Below are 14,452 nucleotides of genomic sequence, written 5' to 3' on the forward strand. Positions count from 1 at the left end.
AATTGTTATGAAATAAATTTTAATTTCAAACTGGAAATACACTTTCTCTCCTTGTCAGCATATCCACTGCCTAAATGTGTAATTTCAGATGCAGTAATATTTTGCACTCGTGGCATGTGATTCCTTTAAAATGCAAATGTTCCTGAATTTTGCCACATCGTTCCACAGCTACACACGAGAGCTCTTAAAAAAGATGTCTCAACTGGCGAAGCAAGGCTTAGACATTGCTTTAAAAACTCCACGTAAGTCTATGGATGTCAAGTTCAGCAAATCAACTGTTCTAAGTACAAAGAGTACTATTTAAATACTCAGATTAATAATGACTATTAGGAGATTTAACACAGCAACAATTACTTAAGTATTCATTCTGTTTATTGGATTGAAAGGGAATACAAATGACTGGTGAAGTGCTATGCACTGACATGGAAAAGATGTATTTAAAAAAAAAAATCCCAGTAAAGCAAATCGAAGTTAATGTAGTTTCAACGGAACAAAAATTTAGACATTTAATATACTACACATTTATAAAAGTTAACAAAGGGTGTTCTGTAAATAATTAGTAGAACAAGTGAAAATAAATATATCAGAGACCTGAAGTTTTTTATGCTTTAATGAAATAATAAAGCAAAGAAGTTTAAACTACTAAATATAATGAGAGGCAGTTTAAAAAAACAAAAAGCCCCCAAAATTTAAGAACACAATCCTCTGAAACATTTAATCAGTCCATAGCAAATAGTTATTACATACCAAAAGCTCTAAGTGTTACCTAGTTCCACCACAATGCCATGTAAATCTTGACAATTTAGAAATCTTGAGATCACACTTAAGTTCTTTTCTTGATCTCTACAGCTTGGTTTGTAAGTACACACGTTTTTGTGGATCTATTCCCCTCACCACACATACCCATTTTCAAGGAGCCAATAACATTTTTTCCATCTGTGCCTAAAAATGTTCCAATTCGGTTTTTAGCACATTGACCCTGATGATGAAAATGTTTTAAGTTAAAGACGGGGACACAATTTCAATCTTATAAAAATATACCAGTATTAACCAAACCTTAAATTCAGAGAGGGCACTTCACATGTGCACGAGACTTTTAATAAAAACTGACAAGAACCTAGAACAGCTGTTTCCAGGACTTTTTATGAATTAAGTACTCTCTCTCTCATACAGACACACCACAACCACCCACCCACACACACGCACACACATATTTTTATACTATTAGTTTCATTAAATCCAGGCTACCTGGATTAAGTAGATAGGGGATAGGTTTTTATAGTTTATGTTTTTGCAACTATAGGGCAGCTACTATAACAATAGCTTAACAACACTGAAAAAATTTTCAATTAAGTTCACCCTGTTTTTAGAAAGTGTCTAAGTGTAAATGCAAATTTACCTCTTCTTTTAAAGTTAGCAGTTTCTAAAATCAGATATGGTTTTTGAAATAGAAGTAGTATTTTGGAGAACAACCCAAGAGAGTTGCTAAACTCTAAATGAGAAATTAAAGGAAAACTAAATCGAGATGTTTATCCATTTTAGAGATGGGACAAAAAGGATATTAAGAAAAATGTCTTCTTTCCTCCCCATTCAAAAGTAGCCATTCTTCTGCTTTGAAAGAAACTGACATGGATATTTCCCTTTCAAGAGATGTACGATATATTTACCACCGTGAGCAGAGGTGATAGGGTCAGTTCTTGGGTGCAGGAACCAACATCCTAAAAAAGAAAATTTCAAGATGGGGAGGGGTGGGAAAAAAGGGTTTTCTATTAATGTCACGAAATGCCACTCTAGAGGGACAACACTCCTAATAATAAAAATCACCATATTACTACTAGTGTGATTTCGGATTAAGAAAATATTGACAAAAACTGATTTTTTTCCACTAGCAAGTTATTTAAATTATTTTTTAAAGTTAGGTAATCCCTTTTTGTTCTCCCACCCACTAAAATGGGCCAATTTGTAGGGACATTTGCAAATAAAAATTTCTGCCTTTAAACTACTTACCTGGTTAAATATAACACATTTACCTGGCCAATAAGAGTAACAGAAATGTAGCTAGCAAGAACACTGACAAAATAAGAACCAAAACTGAAACCTTGTCATCCCTCCCAGCTAACTCCCCACTCTAATTCACCACCCACATAGCAATCGTAGGAACCCCAAATCCAACAATGTATCATTAATAACCGATTGTTTGGAGGAAAAAGACATTTCATACTTGCTCTAGCCCTTAATCAATGAGTAATAGCAACAAAAACATTTTTAAGCACATGGAAATGAGCCTACTAACCTGATTTTTGGAGCCAAAATTCTCCATTCTAATTTGAGCTACACGTGCAAAAAGTATTGGTACTTTTCAATTTACGCATTCGTTAGTATCTTGCAGCTGGCTTGATAGTATCCTTTCACTCCTGTATATTCTCCCCTTAAGCCTAGATAGAGACTACAGTGTTATCAGAAGTTTTAATAGCTATGGGTTAGACCATCCTGCTATTAGGTTCTTTGTACCATAACATCCTAAGTTTCTTCACTTAATTCACCTTTCTGGCACAGTCGCTGCACGGAAAATGCATGAAATAGACGTTTACAGCAAATTGGCACAGCAAAGTACCAGTATATATAGGAAGCTGCCGGTTATGACAGACTTGGAAAACAAGCTCACCTTGCTGCTATAGAAACCTTTGCATAGTTATCACTCCGTTTTAATGGAGTTATGTTCTTGTAAAATGTGCCTCACTTTTACTCCACTTTTTTCAAGTGTCTATAACTGTACTTGAGAAGCACTCTGAAAACTCAGATCTAGGGGTGGCTGGGTCGAGTAGAGTAGACTCTGAGTGCCATACTGCCCCGGAGTGGGCACAAGTCTCAGTGAATGGTACAAATGTACCACAGCACACTGTAACCAAATTTGTATAAAAGGCTGTGGAGTTTCTATGCCCACATTTTGATAGTGACGTTACTCTGCAGATTGGGGTGCATTAATGGCTTCAGGGTATACATGAGTCACTTAAAATGCGCATGGACTTAACTGTACTGAGGTAAAGAGAAGTTGCCACTTAATTATATACAGTTACCAATGAAAATTTTATTCAAGCTTAAAGTAAAAAGTAATTTTAGTTAAGAAAAATGAAGTACCAGATAAACTGTAACATATAGTTATTTTAACTTAGAAGTATCAAAACAGGAATTCTTGATTCTCTAAGTGGTGGTCTCTGCAAAACGGAGCTTAAAGAAATGTTACATTACCAATTTGATAAAATAATCTGCTGACCACGATCTGTCATTTTCTTTTACTATGAGCTTTTGGGAGAATGCGAGCTATTTTAAGGCCAATTGTGTGTGTTCTTTCTTCTCCCCTTCGCGGACTTTCCCACTTCTCCCTGGTACTGCCCCCCCCCCCAACTGATGGAAGAACTCCTGACATGCAAGCCTTCCTCTTCTTTGCGGATTCTGAAGGAGTCTACTCATGGCAATAATGTATGACAGACTTGGCTGGGCTGGAAGGGAACAGTACAAGACTTTTTCTTCATTGGAATCTTATTTTGGGGGTATTCCCACTCCTCTTCCCAACATAACAGCTGCGGTCACCATATTTATCCTCTACTGAAAAGGGGAGGGAATTTTGAAGGAGACTAAATATGCTGTATTCAGCTGTTACGGGGTTTAAAAGCACAATGTGAACATCAGGCTTTTGGCTTATTTTAAATGTGAAATTCTCAAATGAAAAGTGCTTTTCCATGAAGGAAACCTTTCCTGAAACTAAAAGGGGAGGGGAGAGGGAGACTACCCACAGCACCAGTTTAGAATGAGGTTCAGTATGGCGATATCTGAAAAACTGAGAAGAAATAGTCTTTAAATGTGTGTATCCCTATATGTCAAAATATTAAGGGCAATTAAGAGAAATGACTGTGAGGTTTTAAACCCAGTGTGTTCGTAACCTGCTGACTTCTAACGAGATCGATTATGCTACCACCTGCCACAGAGATCCTGTCTGCTGACTTCTACTCTCCTGCCAGATCACACCACAATGATTTCCCAAGTTGAGAACAACTTGGAACAAGCTTTGTTGAAAACCTAAACGGACTACTGATCGCTCATGTTGGTATAAATTTAAAATTCTTTTTGAATCTTGAATATCTTCAAGATTAGGTACTGATGTTCCTTCAGGAATAAAACAAAAGGGGGAAAACCTTCAAAGCACTACTCTGATTTCCCATGTAATGTCCCTCCAAGCACTGTTTCTGACCATGTCTCATGTGGTATTCCAGAAGAGCATCAGTTATACTGCGTATCTAAGTCAGAGAGGAAACTCTTTTTAAGCTGGTTTAGATTCCAAATGTATACAAATGAAGTCACTTTAATCCTATAAATACTTCTTAATTTATTTTTAAAAAATTGTGCTGTTAACCCTTTTACGGGGCAACAAGCTATGTGAAAAGTACAAAACTTTTTGTCAAATGTAATATTGAGAGTGCTTTTGACATAGTTCACTGGTTTATCATCTGGATCAGTATATACTGCGCAACGGGCAAGGCTAGAATCCATGAACCAAGCTGCAAAGATCTCAAGCTAAATAAGGCGGAAAGATTTGGAGAAACAAAAGAAGGAAGTTCTTTCCTATCCAATGTATACTCTTCAGACTAATGCACTCTTTCTATCAAGCCTTCTAAACTGTTAAATAAAGTTTTCCAAACAAGCATTTAAACTTCATTACACAGAAGAGCAACAAGAATGGTATCCCACCAGACAAAAGGCAGGAGGGAAAAAAATATATATACTGAGTTCAATGGGTAAGCCTGAATGTAGCACAGTTCTTCACAACCGATGGGGGATAATTCGACATGGTGTCCAACAACGTTCTAACGACGTGCTTCATCTCAACTGGTTACTATGAAGCAAGGTGTAAATGTTTGGCCCCAATCGGGCTTCAGAAATGGTTCTTTTTTCATGACGAGCATGTCTGTCCAGCTATCAATCATGTTTGTTTGCACCAAATCCCAAGCCATTAAAATACGACTAATTTTAAGTTAAACAGAAGTCGTCTGCTCCACATTCGCCATCAACTATCCATGCTACTGCATTCCTCTGAATGAAGACAGGATGGAATGTATATTGGGGGAAAAGAGGAAGAAGAAGGGAGGGGGAGAAAAAAGTTACCAGTTAGAAAGTTTTCAAATCAGCATAACAACATCACAAAATGTCGTAACGTTAAAAAACATCACATCAAGGCAAATTCTTGATACTTTCATGTAATCATTAAAACTGTCTGCACCACATCTGAGGCTATATAGTACAGTCTAAACTCATGTTATTTTGAATATTGGAGAACCCAAATGAGTAATCATATTGAAATCTCATACTTTAAAAATGAACCTTGAAATAGTTCGTTACACAGAATAGATAAATCTTTATGGTAGTTTAAAAATAGAAGCGAGGAAAAAAGATCTGGCAGTCCAAGGTAGAACTGCACATTATAACTATGTATTTAATTCTCCTTTCAGGGACTTGGTCTGAAAACTTAATTATTTTAGTGACTCGGTTTGAAATTCTTTTTTTTTTTTTTTTTTTGTCTTTTTGCCTTTTCTAGGGCCTCTCCCACAGCATATGGAGGTTCCCAGGCTAGGGGTCGAATCAGAGCTATAGCCGCCGGCCTACACCAGAGCCACAGCAACGCAGGATCTGAGCCGCCTCTGCAGCCTACACCACAGCTTACGGCAACACCGGATCCTTAACCCACTGAGCAAGGCCAGGGATTGAACCCACAACCCCATGGTTCCTAGTCAGATTCATTAACCACTGAGCCATACCGGGAATTCCTCGGTTTGAAATTCTGCAGTATCACCCTACTTTTTTGTGTGTGTGGAGGGGAAAGGGTAATACATCAACAGCTCTATTGATATAATTCACCTACTCTACGATGCACCTATTCATTCGTTTATTTATTTTGCTTTTTTATGGCTGCACCCACGGCATATGGAAGTTCCCCAGGCTAGAGTCATCAAAACATAGCTGCAAGTGCTAGCCTATACCACAGCAACCCCAGATCCAAGTCACATCTGCGACCAGACCACTGTTCATGGCAACACTGGATCCTTAATCCACTGAGTGAGGCCAGGGATCAAACCCATAACCTCATGGATACCAGTCGGGTTTGCTACCACTAAGCCACAATGGGAACTCCAATGCACCCATTTAAAGTGGACAAGTCAATAGTTAGTATATTCATAGAACTGTACAACCACCAAGACCACCACTTTTAGAACATTTTCATCACTCATTAGTAATCTTATTCAAGCCCCCACCCTCAATCCTATGCAACCACTAGTCCACTTCCTCTCTCTATGGATTTGCCTACAAGGGACAATTTCATATAAATGAACCACAGTAGGTGCTCTTTTGTGTCTGGCTTCTTTCACTTAGCATACTGTTTTCAAGGTTCATCCATGTTACAGCATTTATTAGTACTTGATTCCATTCCATTTTATACATTTCTCAAAAAATGCAGTATGGAACTCTTTTTTGAAATGGAGTTAAGTGAAATGTTTTTATTTAAATGACTTATAATATCTCAGGATATTATGATATTTGAATGTCATTTCCTTAGCCTCATTTGTATTTTTTCAAAATGTCTATTCCAAATGGGTATTAATTAGAAAAAAAAAGTTTTTAAGTAGTGGGTACCTACATAGAAGGCATATAGCTAAACATTTAGTTATATAAGCTGTTTTTCTATTTTAGGTATAAATGAAAAGCTTTTTAGGGCTATACCTATGTTGCAAAGCACAATGGGAAGTGCTGAACTAGATCCAGTTCCTACCACTGGGCCACATCTGGCTCACCCACCATAATGAGCATCCAAATCAATTAAATTACCAAGTTAGCAGTGCTACCCTTATTCCACTGTTGTGGGACATAAACATATCCTCAAAGGTATGTCTAAAACAAATCCACTTATAAGGTAAACCTGTTACTATGTACCTACTTCTTCAAATACGTGTGAAGAAATAACTTCCAAAATGACTATTAAAATTAGAAAAGCACATATAATCACAATTATAGATCTCTAAAGCATCTGAGAGAGTGAGTGGGCCTTGAAATCTAAAAAAGGACCACAAATAGGAAATCAACAAAAGATTTTTGGTTTTAGCTGATTTCACTGAGGAAAAGTTAGGACGTCCTGTCATCATCTGCAAAAAAAAGGAAAAAGGCCCTTGCAGGTTCTGACAACAGCACAGCAGTTCTCAAACTTTGACCTGTGTACTCTTCATGCTTTTTACTCTCACCTTTGGCTATATATCTTCACCTACCAGTAAGATCTGTCCTCGTCTTTTACAGTTTGTACCACAAAGACAAAAGAATGGAGATATGTCAGCCTCTTCCTCTGACAATAACTTAGTAGAGATCAGCTGGTTATCTTTCTTACTAAAAACATTTAGGTGGGACACATTGCGAACAAAAAAATCTGTTTATCTGTTTCTAGGTAAATTACTTCCTTCTAAGTAAACTAAATATTTTTACCCTGAAAAAAGAACAAGTTATTTACATCAAATGTCTTCCTATCTCTTCTCCCTAGTCCCAGTATCTTGCTCAATTAAGCTGGGTCCTGAACTGTGAGCTTTCTGACTTTGGGCTTTCTTCATCTCTAAGTATCTGAAAGTAGTGGGAACAAGCCTTCCAGACCCAGAGACGAGGTACTAAGTCTTGCCATACTTCAGTTTTTGCACTTACAGAAATGAGGACAAAAACATTCTCCACTTCTCTTCCAGAACCATGAAGATGTTGCACAAGACAGTGTATACAAAGGGCCTCGCAAGTGCTTGGCACACAGGTACCTGATAAACTTTAGTTCCCGTCTATCCATCATGTAGAGTTCATGCTAGTGTGCTATATGTATTAACAGAGATTTATTTTTAAGGGTAAAACTACAATCAAGACAATTCTAGGGAGGTCCTGTTGTGGCTCAGTGGTTAATAAATCCGGCTAGGAACGATGAGGTTGTGGGTTCGATCCCTGGCCTCGCTCATGGGTTAAGGATCCAACGTTGCTGTGAGCTGTGGTGTAGGTCACAGACGCAGCTTGGATCCTGCTTTGCTGTGGCTCTGGCAGAGGCCAAGGCTACAGCTCTGATTAGACCCCTAGCCTGGGAACCTCCATATGCCCAGGGTGCGACCCTAAAAAGAAGAAAAAAAAAAAAAAATCATTCTAAAGTTGTTCAAATTTTGTATACAAGGTAGTTTTTACGGGTATAAAAGAAAAAAATTACTTCTTGCTTGATGAAGCAAGGTTTTCTTTAAGATTTTAAAAGTGGTAATACTAACTGAATGTAAATGAGGTCGCATATTCTCCCCACTGTCACCAATAAAACAAACAAAAATACTGTTTTGTCTTAGATTAAGTAAACTCCTGTGGCGTAAAATCATGAACAATCTCTAAAAGAGAATACATTATATCCTAGATTTTAAATAAAGTACTCCTTAAAATGCTACAACTTTATCATAAGCAGGGCAACGATTCATCAGGAGAAGATGCAGGGATAGTGAAAGACGGTGTTACCTTCAATATTCTGGTGGTCTATAAAAGGTGCTGGTCCCCATATTCTAACAGTGCCATCATCTGAGGCGCTGGCCATCATGGATGGAATCTGTGGGTTCCAGCTCACACAGTTTACTGTACGTGTGTGCCCTGTCAGCTCCGCAATTGGCAGTTCACTACGTTTATGCCAGATGTAAACCTTGTGATCTGAATAAACAGTAATTCAGAGAAAAGTTAGGGAGTTGTTGTTACATGTTAACAAAACCAACCGATTTTAAATTTATTACTTATTACACATAGAACATATAACTTATTAGAACTTGAAAGGACAATAAAAATAGCATGAACAGTTTAACAAATTACCTTAGAAAAAAAGTCATTTTAATAAAATATATATTTTTCCCATTAAAAGTGATTGACTAGCTTGCAAGTCATCATAAAATCTATCTGCAATATTCTGTAATATATAATATGTAACCATAGCTAAGATCTGAATATATAAGCAAGTCCATCTGGGATAGAGATGATACCAAGTCTATGAAAGGTGAGGTGACAGAAAAGCAATGTATCCAAATTCAAACACAGCAGTAACAAAGAGGATAGCTAAATACTGAGTGCCCACCATGTACTAGGTATTGAATAAGCATATTACTTAATCTGGTACTGTGCTTTCCTCCCTTTTATGGATGCTGACTGAAGACTGTAAGTTAAGCAATGTGCTCATGGTTAACAGCTGGTAAATGGTGAAACTGGGATTGACACCCAGGCTGCCCTGCTCAAGAGTTAACCAGGCTAGACAGCTGCCCCATATCTGCATCATAAGATGACTTCGTAGTAGTCTATTTATAATCTCATGAAATGACCATAAAAACCAAAAACCCTGACAGCTTTGTTTCTCTGTGATAAGCTCATCTTCAAAAACCAAACCACTGACTAGTTCAGAGAACAGGCTATGGAGTCGGACCATCCAATCCACGTCTTCCCTGTGTCACTGACCAGCCTGACGTGTCACTCTGGGCACATTAGCCTCTTTTTGCAACTCTTCTTCTACAAATGGGGATTTGTAATTACCTCATCATGTTATCAAGATAAGCTTGTATATAAAAAAGTGTTCTGAACAGTCTAGCACACAATAGACCCCAGGTATTAATATAGAGTTAACTAAATTTAAGAGATGCTTCTTAAACAGAAGGCAGACTCCCAGAGTAAAACAGAAAAGTGTCCTGTCAGTCAACTGTGTGGTCAATGTGGGAACTTTCAGTGGATGTGCTGCCAATTGAGGAAACTTTAGCAGTGAGAAGGTAATTAACTTGGAGTAAAAGAACATGCCCTGGTTTCAAAACTTATGAAGATGAAAAGCTGGAATTGTTTCAGAACATTTTTTTGTGTATGTGAAATGCTAAAAGCACTCACTGAAGCACTGAATTTATCTTTCCCAGAAGTATTTAATGTTCAATTATTTTGAAAAAAAATTTTCCTTACATAAAATTAGTGGGGGGGGAAGCCCAGGGAGTTCCCATCAGGGTGCAGCAAAAATGAATCTGACTAGTATCCAGTGAGGATGTGGGTTCCATCCCTGGGTCAGTGATCCGGTGTTGCTGTGGCTGTGGTGTAGGCTGGCAGCTGCAGCTCCAATTTGACCCCTAGCCTGGGAACATCCATATGCCATGGGTTTGGCCCTGAAAAGATAGGGGGAAAAAAAAAAAAAAAAGATTACAGGCTTGAACACTGAATGAAACTGAATTCTGCCTACACTTGGATGAAAAACGCTTTTGTAAACACATATCCAAGGAGAATATTTGTTGAAAGGCATCGAAAACTAAGATTTGAAGTAGTCAAGGTCAGAATGACAAGCTTCATGATCAAGCTCTGCTTACTTTATCAGTCTGGGGAATCCAGTGCTTAAGCAGAGGTAAAAAAAAATAAATTTTTCCATATATTGCCAGCACAATGAAAACGCTGGGAAATGGCGTAACTTTGGGGGGAAAGGTCTCCTAACTGCTCTATTTTATATTGGCATTCATTTATCTGGGGATTTGTAAGGCCCTTGGAATATATTTCTCACAAATGAATGACAAATGGATGACTGTGGTCATCTTGGGAGATAATATATTTACTATACCCACTTGGTGTTGAAAACATTTTTAGAACCATTCTAAACCACCTGAGTCATGAGAACATTAATCTTTCCTTTATAGTTATGTCTCATTTTTAGCCCTAAAAAGAATGTGGTTTAATTACATTATTCATTAGGCTTAATTCTAAAGATGGTGTGGGCTTAAAGAAAAGATTGGCATCCCTGGGGATAATGGTGGCCATACATTATTTTTAAAGCACTTCTAGGTTACAAATTATTTTTAGAAAGAGTTACATTAGATTGTGAGCCATAATTAAGAGGGAAAAAATCCCTAGGAGCAGGATTAAATAGAGCATGGGGAAAGAGATCTTAAGAGTACTAAGAGCTGAAAACTAAGTACAAGGCTTAATACGTTTAGATCATACCAAATTAGAGACCAATGGAGAAGGTGAAAGAAAAATTACATGATTAAACTAACAGATGGAGTTCCTGTTGTGGCTCAGTGGTTAACAAATCTGACTAGGAACCATGGGGTTGTGGGTTCAATCCCTGGCCTTGCTCAGTGCGTCAAGGGTCTGGCGTTGCCAGACGTGGCTCGGATCCCGTGTTGCTGTGGCTCTGGCGTAGGCTGGAGGCTGCAGCTCGATTCGACCCCTAGCCTGGGAACCTCCATATGCCATGGGAGTGGCCCAAGAAATGGCAAAAGAAAAAAAAGACAAAAAAATAAATAAATAAATAAAGATAAAAAAGATTTTTTGACTCGAAAGAAATGAACTCACAATTGTTACCTAGAAAACTACTCTTTTCTCAATCTTATCTGACAGATTTGAAGGAAAGAATAAATTCATTTGTTTCAGGTTAAAGTCTGAATCCCTAAATGTCTCTTTTCCTAATCCTTAAACACACCTTACACAAAAAGGGGAAAGTTCACATGTCCCTCTGTTACCCTATCTACTGAGATCACTTTTTGTGGTCAAGAAAGGGATGATGAATCTCTTCTACAGTAAATGAAACATTACTAAGAGTTTACCAACCACCTTAAAATGTATGCAAACTTTAACACTGCCTCACTTATTTGTGCTTGCATATTTTAAGCAATTTCTATTTTATATTAGACTACTTTAGGTACATGCCTGCCTGAAATACTGATGTTATTATATTGGAGAATAAGTTTATACAAAAAGGTAGTAGACACTGTATTCTATAATTTCCACTTTTCTAAGACCCTACGAATTTTAAATTATTATTATTTTTTTTGGTCATAGAGAACACTGACATCTAACTAGTCAATTTTTGTCCAAGATCAGCTAAAACATAATTAACCTTGATTTTTTAGATACTGCTAATCTGTGAAAACCATCAGGCTCATGAAAAAAAAAAAAAGTCAACATATGAAAGAGTAATGATTTAACTAAATCTTGATTTGACACATGGCACCATACACACCGCCATAAAGTCACAAGAGGTAGTGCTGATTTGTCATAATAAGGACTTAAGTCATTCCCAAAAAGGAAATTAAAAGTGCACTGGATAATAACTCAAACAATCTTTAACATCTTGAATTTGTTTGGAGACACAACAACCTTCACAAATTGAATTATAGAACTTTCAGCCCACTAATATTTGTGAATCAAGAATGACACAATTTACCTTCACTGCCACTAGCGATGAAGTCTTCATTATGGCCTCCAAAACATGAATGAATTGTATAAAACCCTTGCGTAACACCTTGATACTTTCTTACTAAAACTCTGTCTTGCAAGTCCCATAAATGAACTCCCTGTAAGCAAAAGAGAATGTAGGTATTTATTCTAAGTCAAGTTGAAGGAATTTTCAAACACATGCAGTAATATTTAAGAATTCCAAAAAACGGAGCTTCCACTGTGGTACAGTGGGTTAAGGATCCAGTGTTGCTGCAGCTGTGGTATGGTTTGCAACTGCGGCTTGGATTTGATCCCTGGCCCAGGAACTTCCATATGCTGCAGGTGCAGGCACAAAAGGGGAAAAAAATTCATAGAAATATTTGTTTATATATACGAAAAATCAGATAAATTTTAACTAAGCTAATTTTTTCTGAGAATTAATTAACAAACTTACCTGAGTTGCTACATTTAACAAAGCTAATCGGCCATTCTTTGAAATAGTAAAAGACATAATGGGATGATCTTCTTGTACTCTATAACAAGAGAAAACAATCTGTCAAAAGCAACATATTATGAATCAAGACATTCAAATTATCAAAATATAAACACTCTAGCTTCAATATCACAAATTTTGTCTGTAATCATTATTACATATATTTCAATCAAGAAAAATAATTTGAGTTAATACGTAATTACTAAGCACCACCTGAATACACTCCCAAATGACCAAACTAAAACCAAAACAATAAAAACCCTTCTGAAGAATAAGCAGGTTCCACTATACTTTTTCCTTTTTCTTTTTGGTTGTACCCCAGGGCACATGGAAGTTCTCAGGATCAAATTCACGCCCCAGTAGTGACCTGAGCCGAAGCAGTGACACAGCAGATCCTAAACCCACTCCACCACCAGTAACTTCCCCCACTATACTTTTACTAAATCCGGTAACTGTTGTTTAATGGATACAAAATATAGTTACATGTTCCTATCTGTAAGGTCCTCGAAGTTATATCCCCGAATTCGCTGGTGTGTATCTGATGCCAGAACAGTCTTCCCATCACTCAAGCACCAAAGACATTGCACTCGCACCCCTTCCCAGGAGTCAAGCAGATTACCATCTAAATCCTGAGGAGAAAATCACTGTTAACTCCACTCTTGAACAGCACTCAAAAAGCAAACAAAGACCCAAAACAATCTCTGAGAGTATCTTTTTGTAGTGAGTTTGCCTTTTCCTGAGACTGATCTCAACCTAATTATTCCATAAGTGTTTTCAATCATCAAAATTTGAATACAGGTCAAATTTCAATACAATGATACTAAGGGAAAGGGAGAAAATCTTGGTAAATCTATCTTACCTTTAATAACCTGCCATGCAAAAATACAATAAATATGAAAAAAAGAATCCTTAATTCTAGAGTCTCATTACTTTAGGAAAAGAATTAAAATACTCCTTTAAATTTCATTATACTGAGATTTATCCTATAATATACACAGTTGTGATTTAGCAAAAATCACTAAAATGTTAATTATAGTTTTATAGAACTTAGGAATCTGTTATGACATTTTTAAAAAAAACATCAAATTTGTTATGGTCTATAAAACAAAGCTCTTGAGATCATTATCTTATTGAAGAGTCAAAGCCCTGAGGGGTATTCTCACTCCCATTTTACAGATTAAAGAACTACCAAATCCTGAATTCTGAAAAATCAGCAGAAACATACACGGTCAGCTTGAACCCTGGGAATTAAGAACAGCTTAAATGCAAAATATATAATGTAATGTGTCAATGTGACTACAGTTATTAACAGTGAACTGCATATGTGAAAACTGTTGAGAGTCAGTCTTAAAAATCCTCACAAGAAAAAAACTTTGTAACTATGTCCGGTAATAGACGTAAATTAGACTTGTAGCGATCCTTTTGTAATACATACAAATATTGAATCATTATACTGTACACCTGAAACTAACATAATGTTGAAAATCATGGATATCAATAAATAGTGTTGGGACAACTGGGGGGAAAAAAGAACTAAATGGCTTACAACCATGCTGAGATAACATGACACTAGATTTCATAAGTCTCAGCCAGCTTAATGGAAGAGAGAGATGATCTGTAATGGCTACATAAAAATCTTTATGATAAATGACCTTCAGCTTCACTGAATGATTTGATGGGGTTTACCTTAGTTTTAAAAAGTAA

General features: G+C 36.9%; 1 protein-coding gene across 2 annotated transcripts in view; it reads right to left on the reverse strand.

Moving 5' to 3' along the window:
• The window catches only part of WDR26 (WD repeat domain 26), a 43,186-nt gene continuing 29,088 nt past the window's right edge, over window positions 355-14,452 (reverse strand). For both annotated transcript variants that reach the window (XM_005667933.3, XM_005667934.3), the window contains exons 10-14: window positions 13,232-13,377; window positions 12,710-12,788; window positions 12,263-12,392; window positions 8,557-8,742; window positions 355-5,088 (exon numbers count right to left, since the gene is read on the reverse strand). In XM_005667933.3, coding sequence (XP_005667990.2) covers window positions 5,063-5,088; window positions 8,557-8,742; window positions 12,263-12,392; window positions 12,710-12,788; window positions 13,232-13,377 — 567 coding nt within the window. In that variant the 3' untranslated portion in view covers window positions 355-5,062. The remainder of the gene's footprint in view (window positions 5,089-8,556; window positions 8,743-12,262; window positions 12,393-12,709; window positions 12,789-13,231; window positions 13,378-14,452) is intronic.

This window comes from Sus scrofa, chromosome 10 (genome assembly GCF_000003025.6).
Source record: "Sus scrofa isolate TJ Tabasco breed Duroc chromosome 10, Sscrofa11.1, whole genome shotgun sequence".
In the NCBI taxonomy this organism is placed as follows: domain Eukaryota; kingdom Metazoa; phylum Chordata; class Mammalia; order Artiodactyla; family Suidae; genus Sus; species Sus scrofa.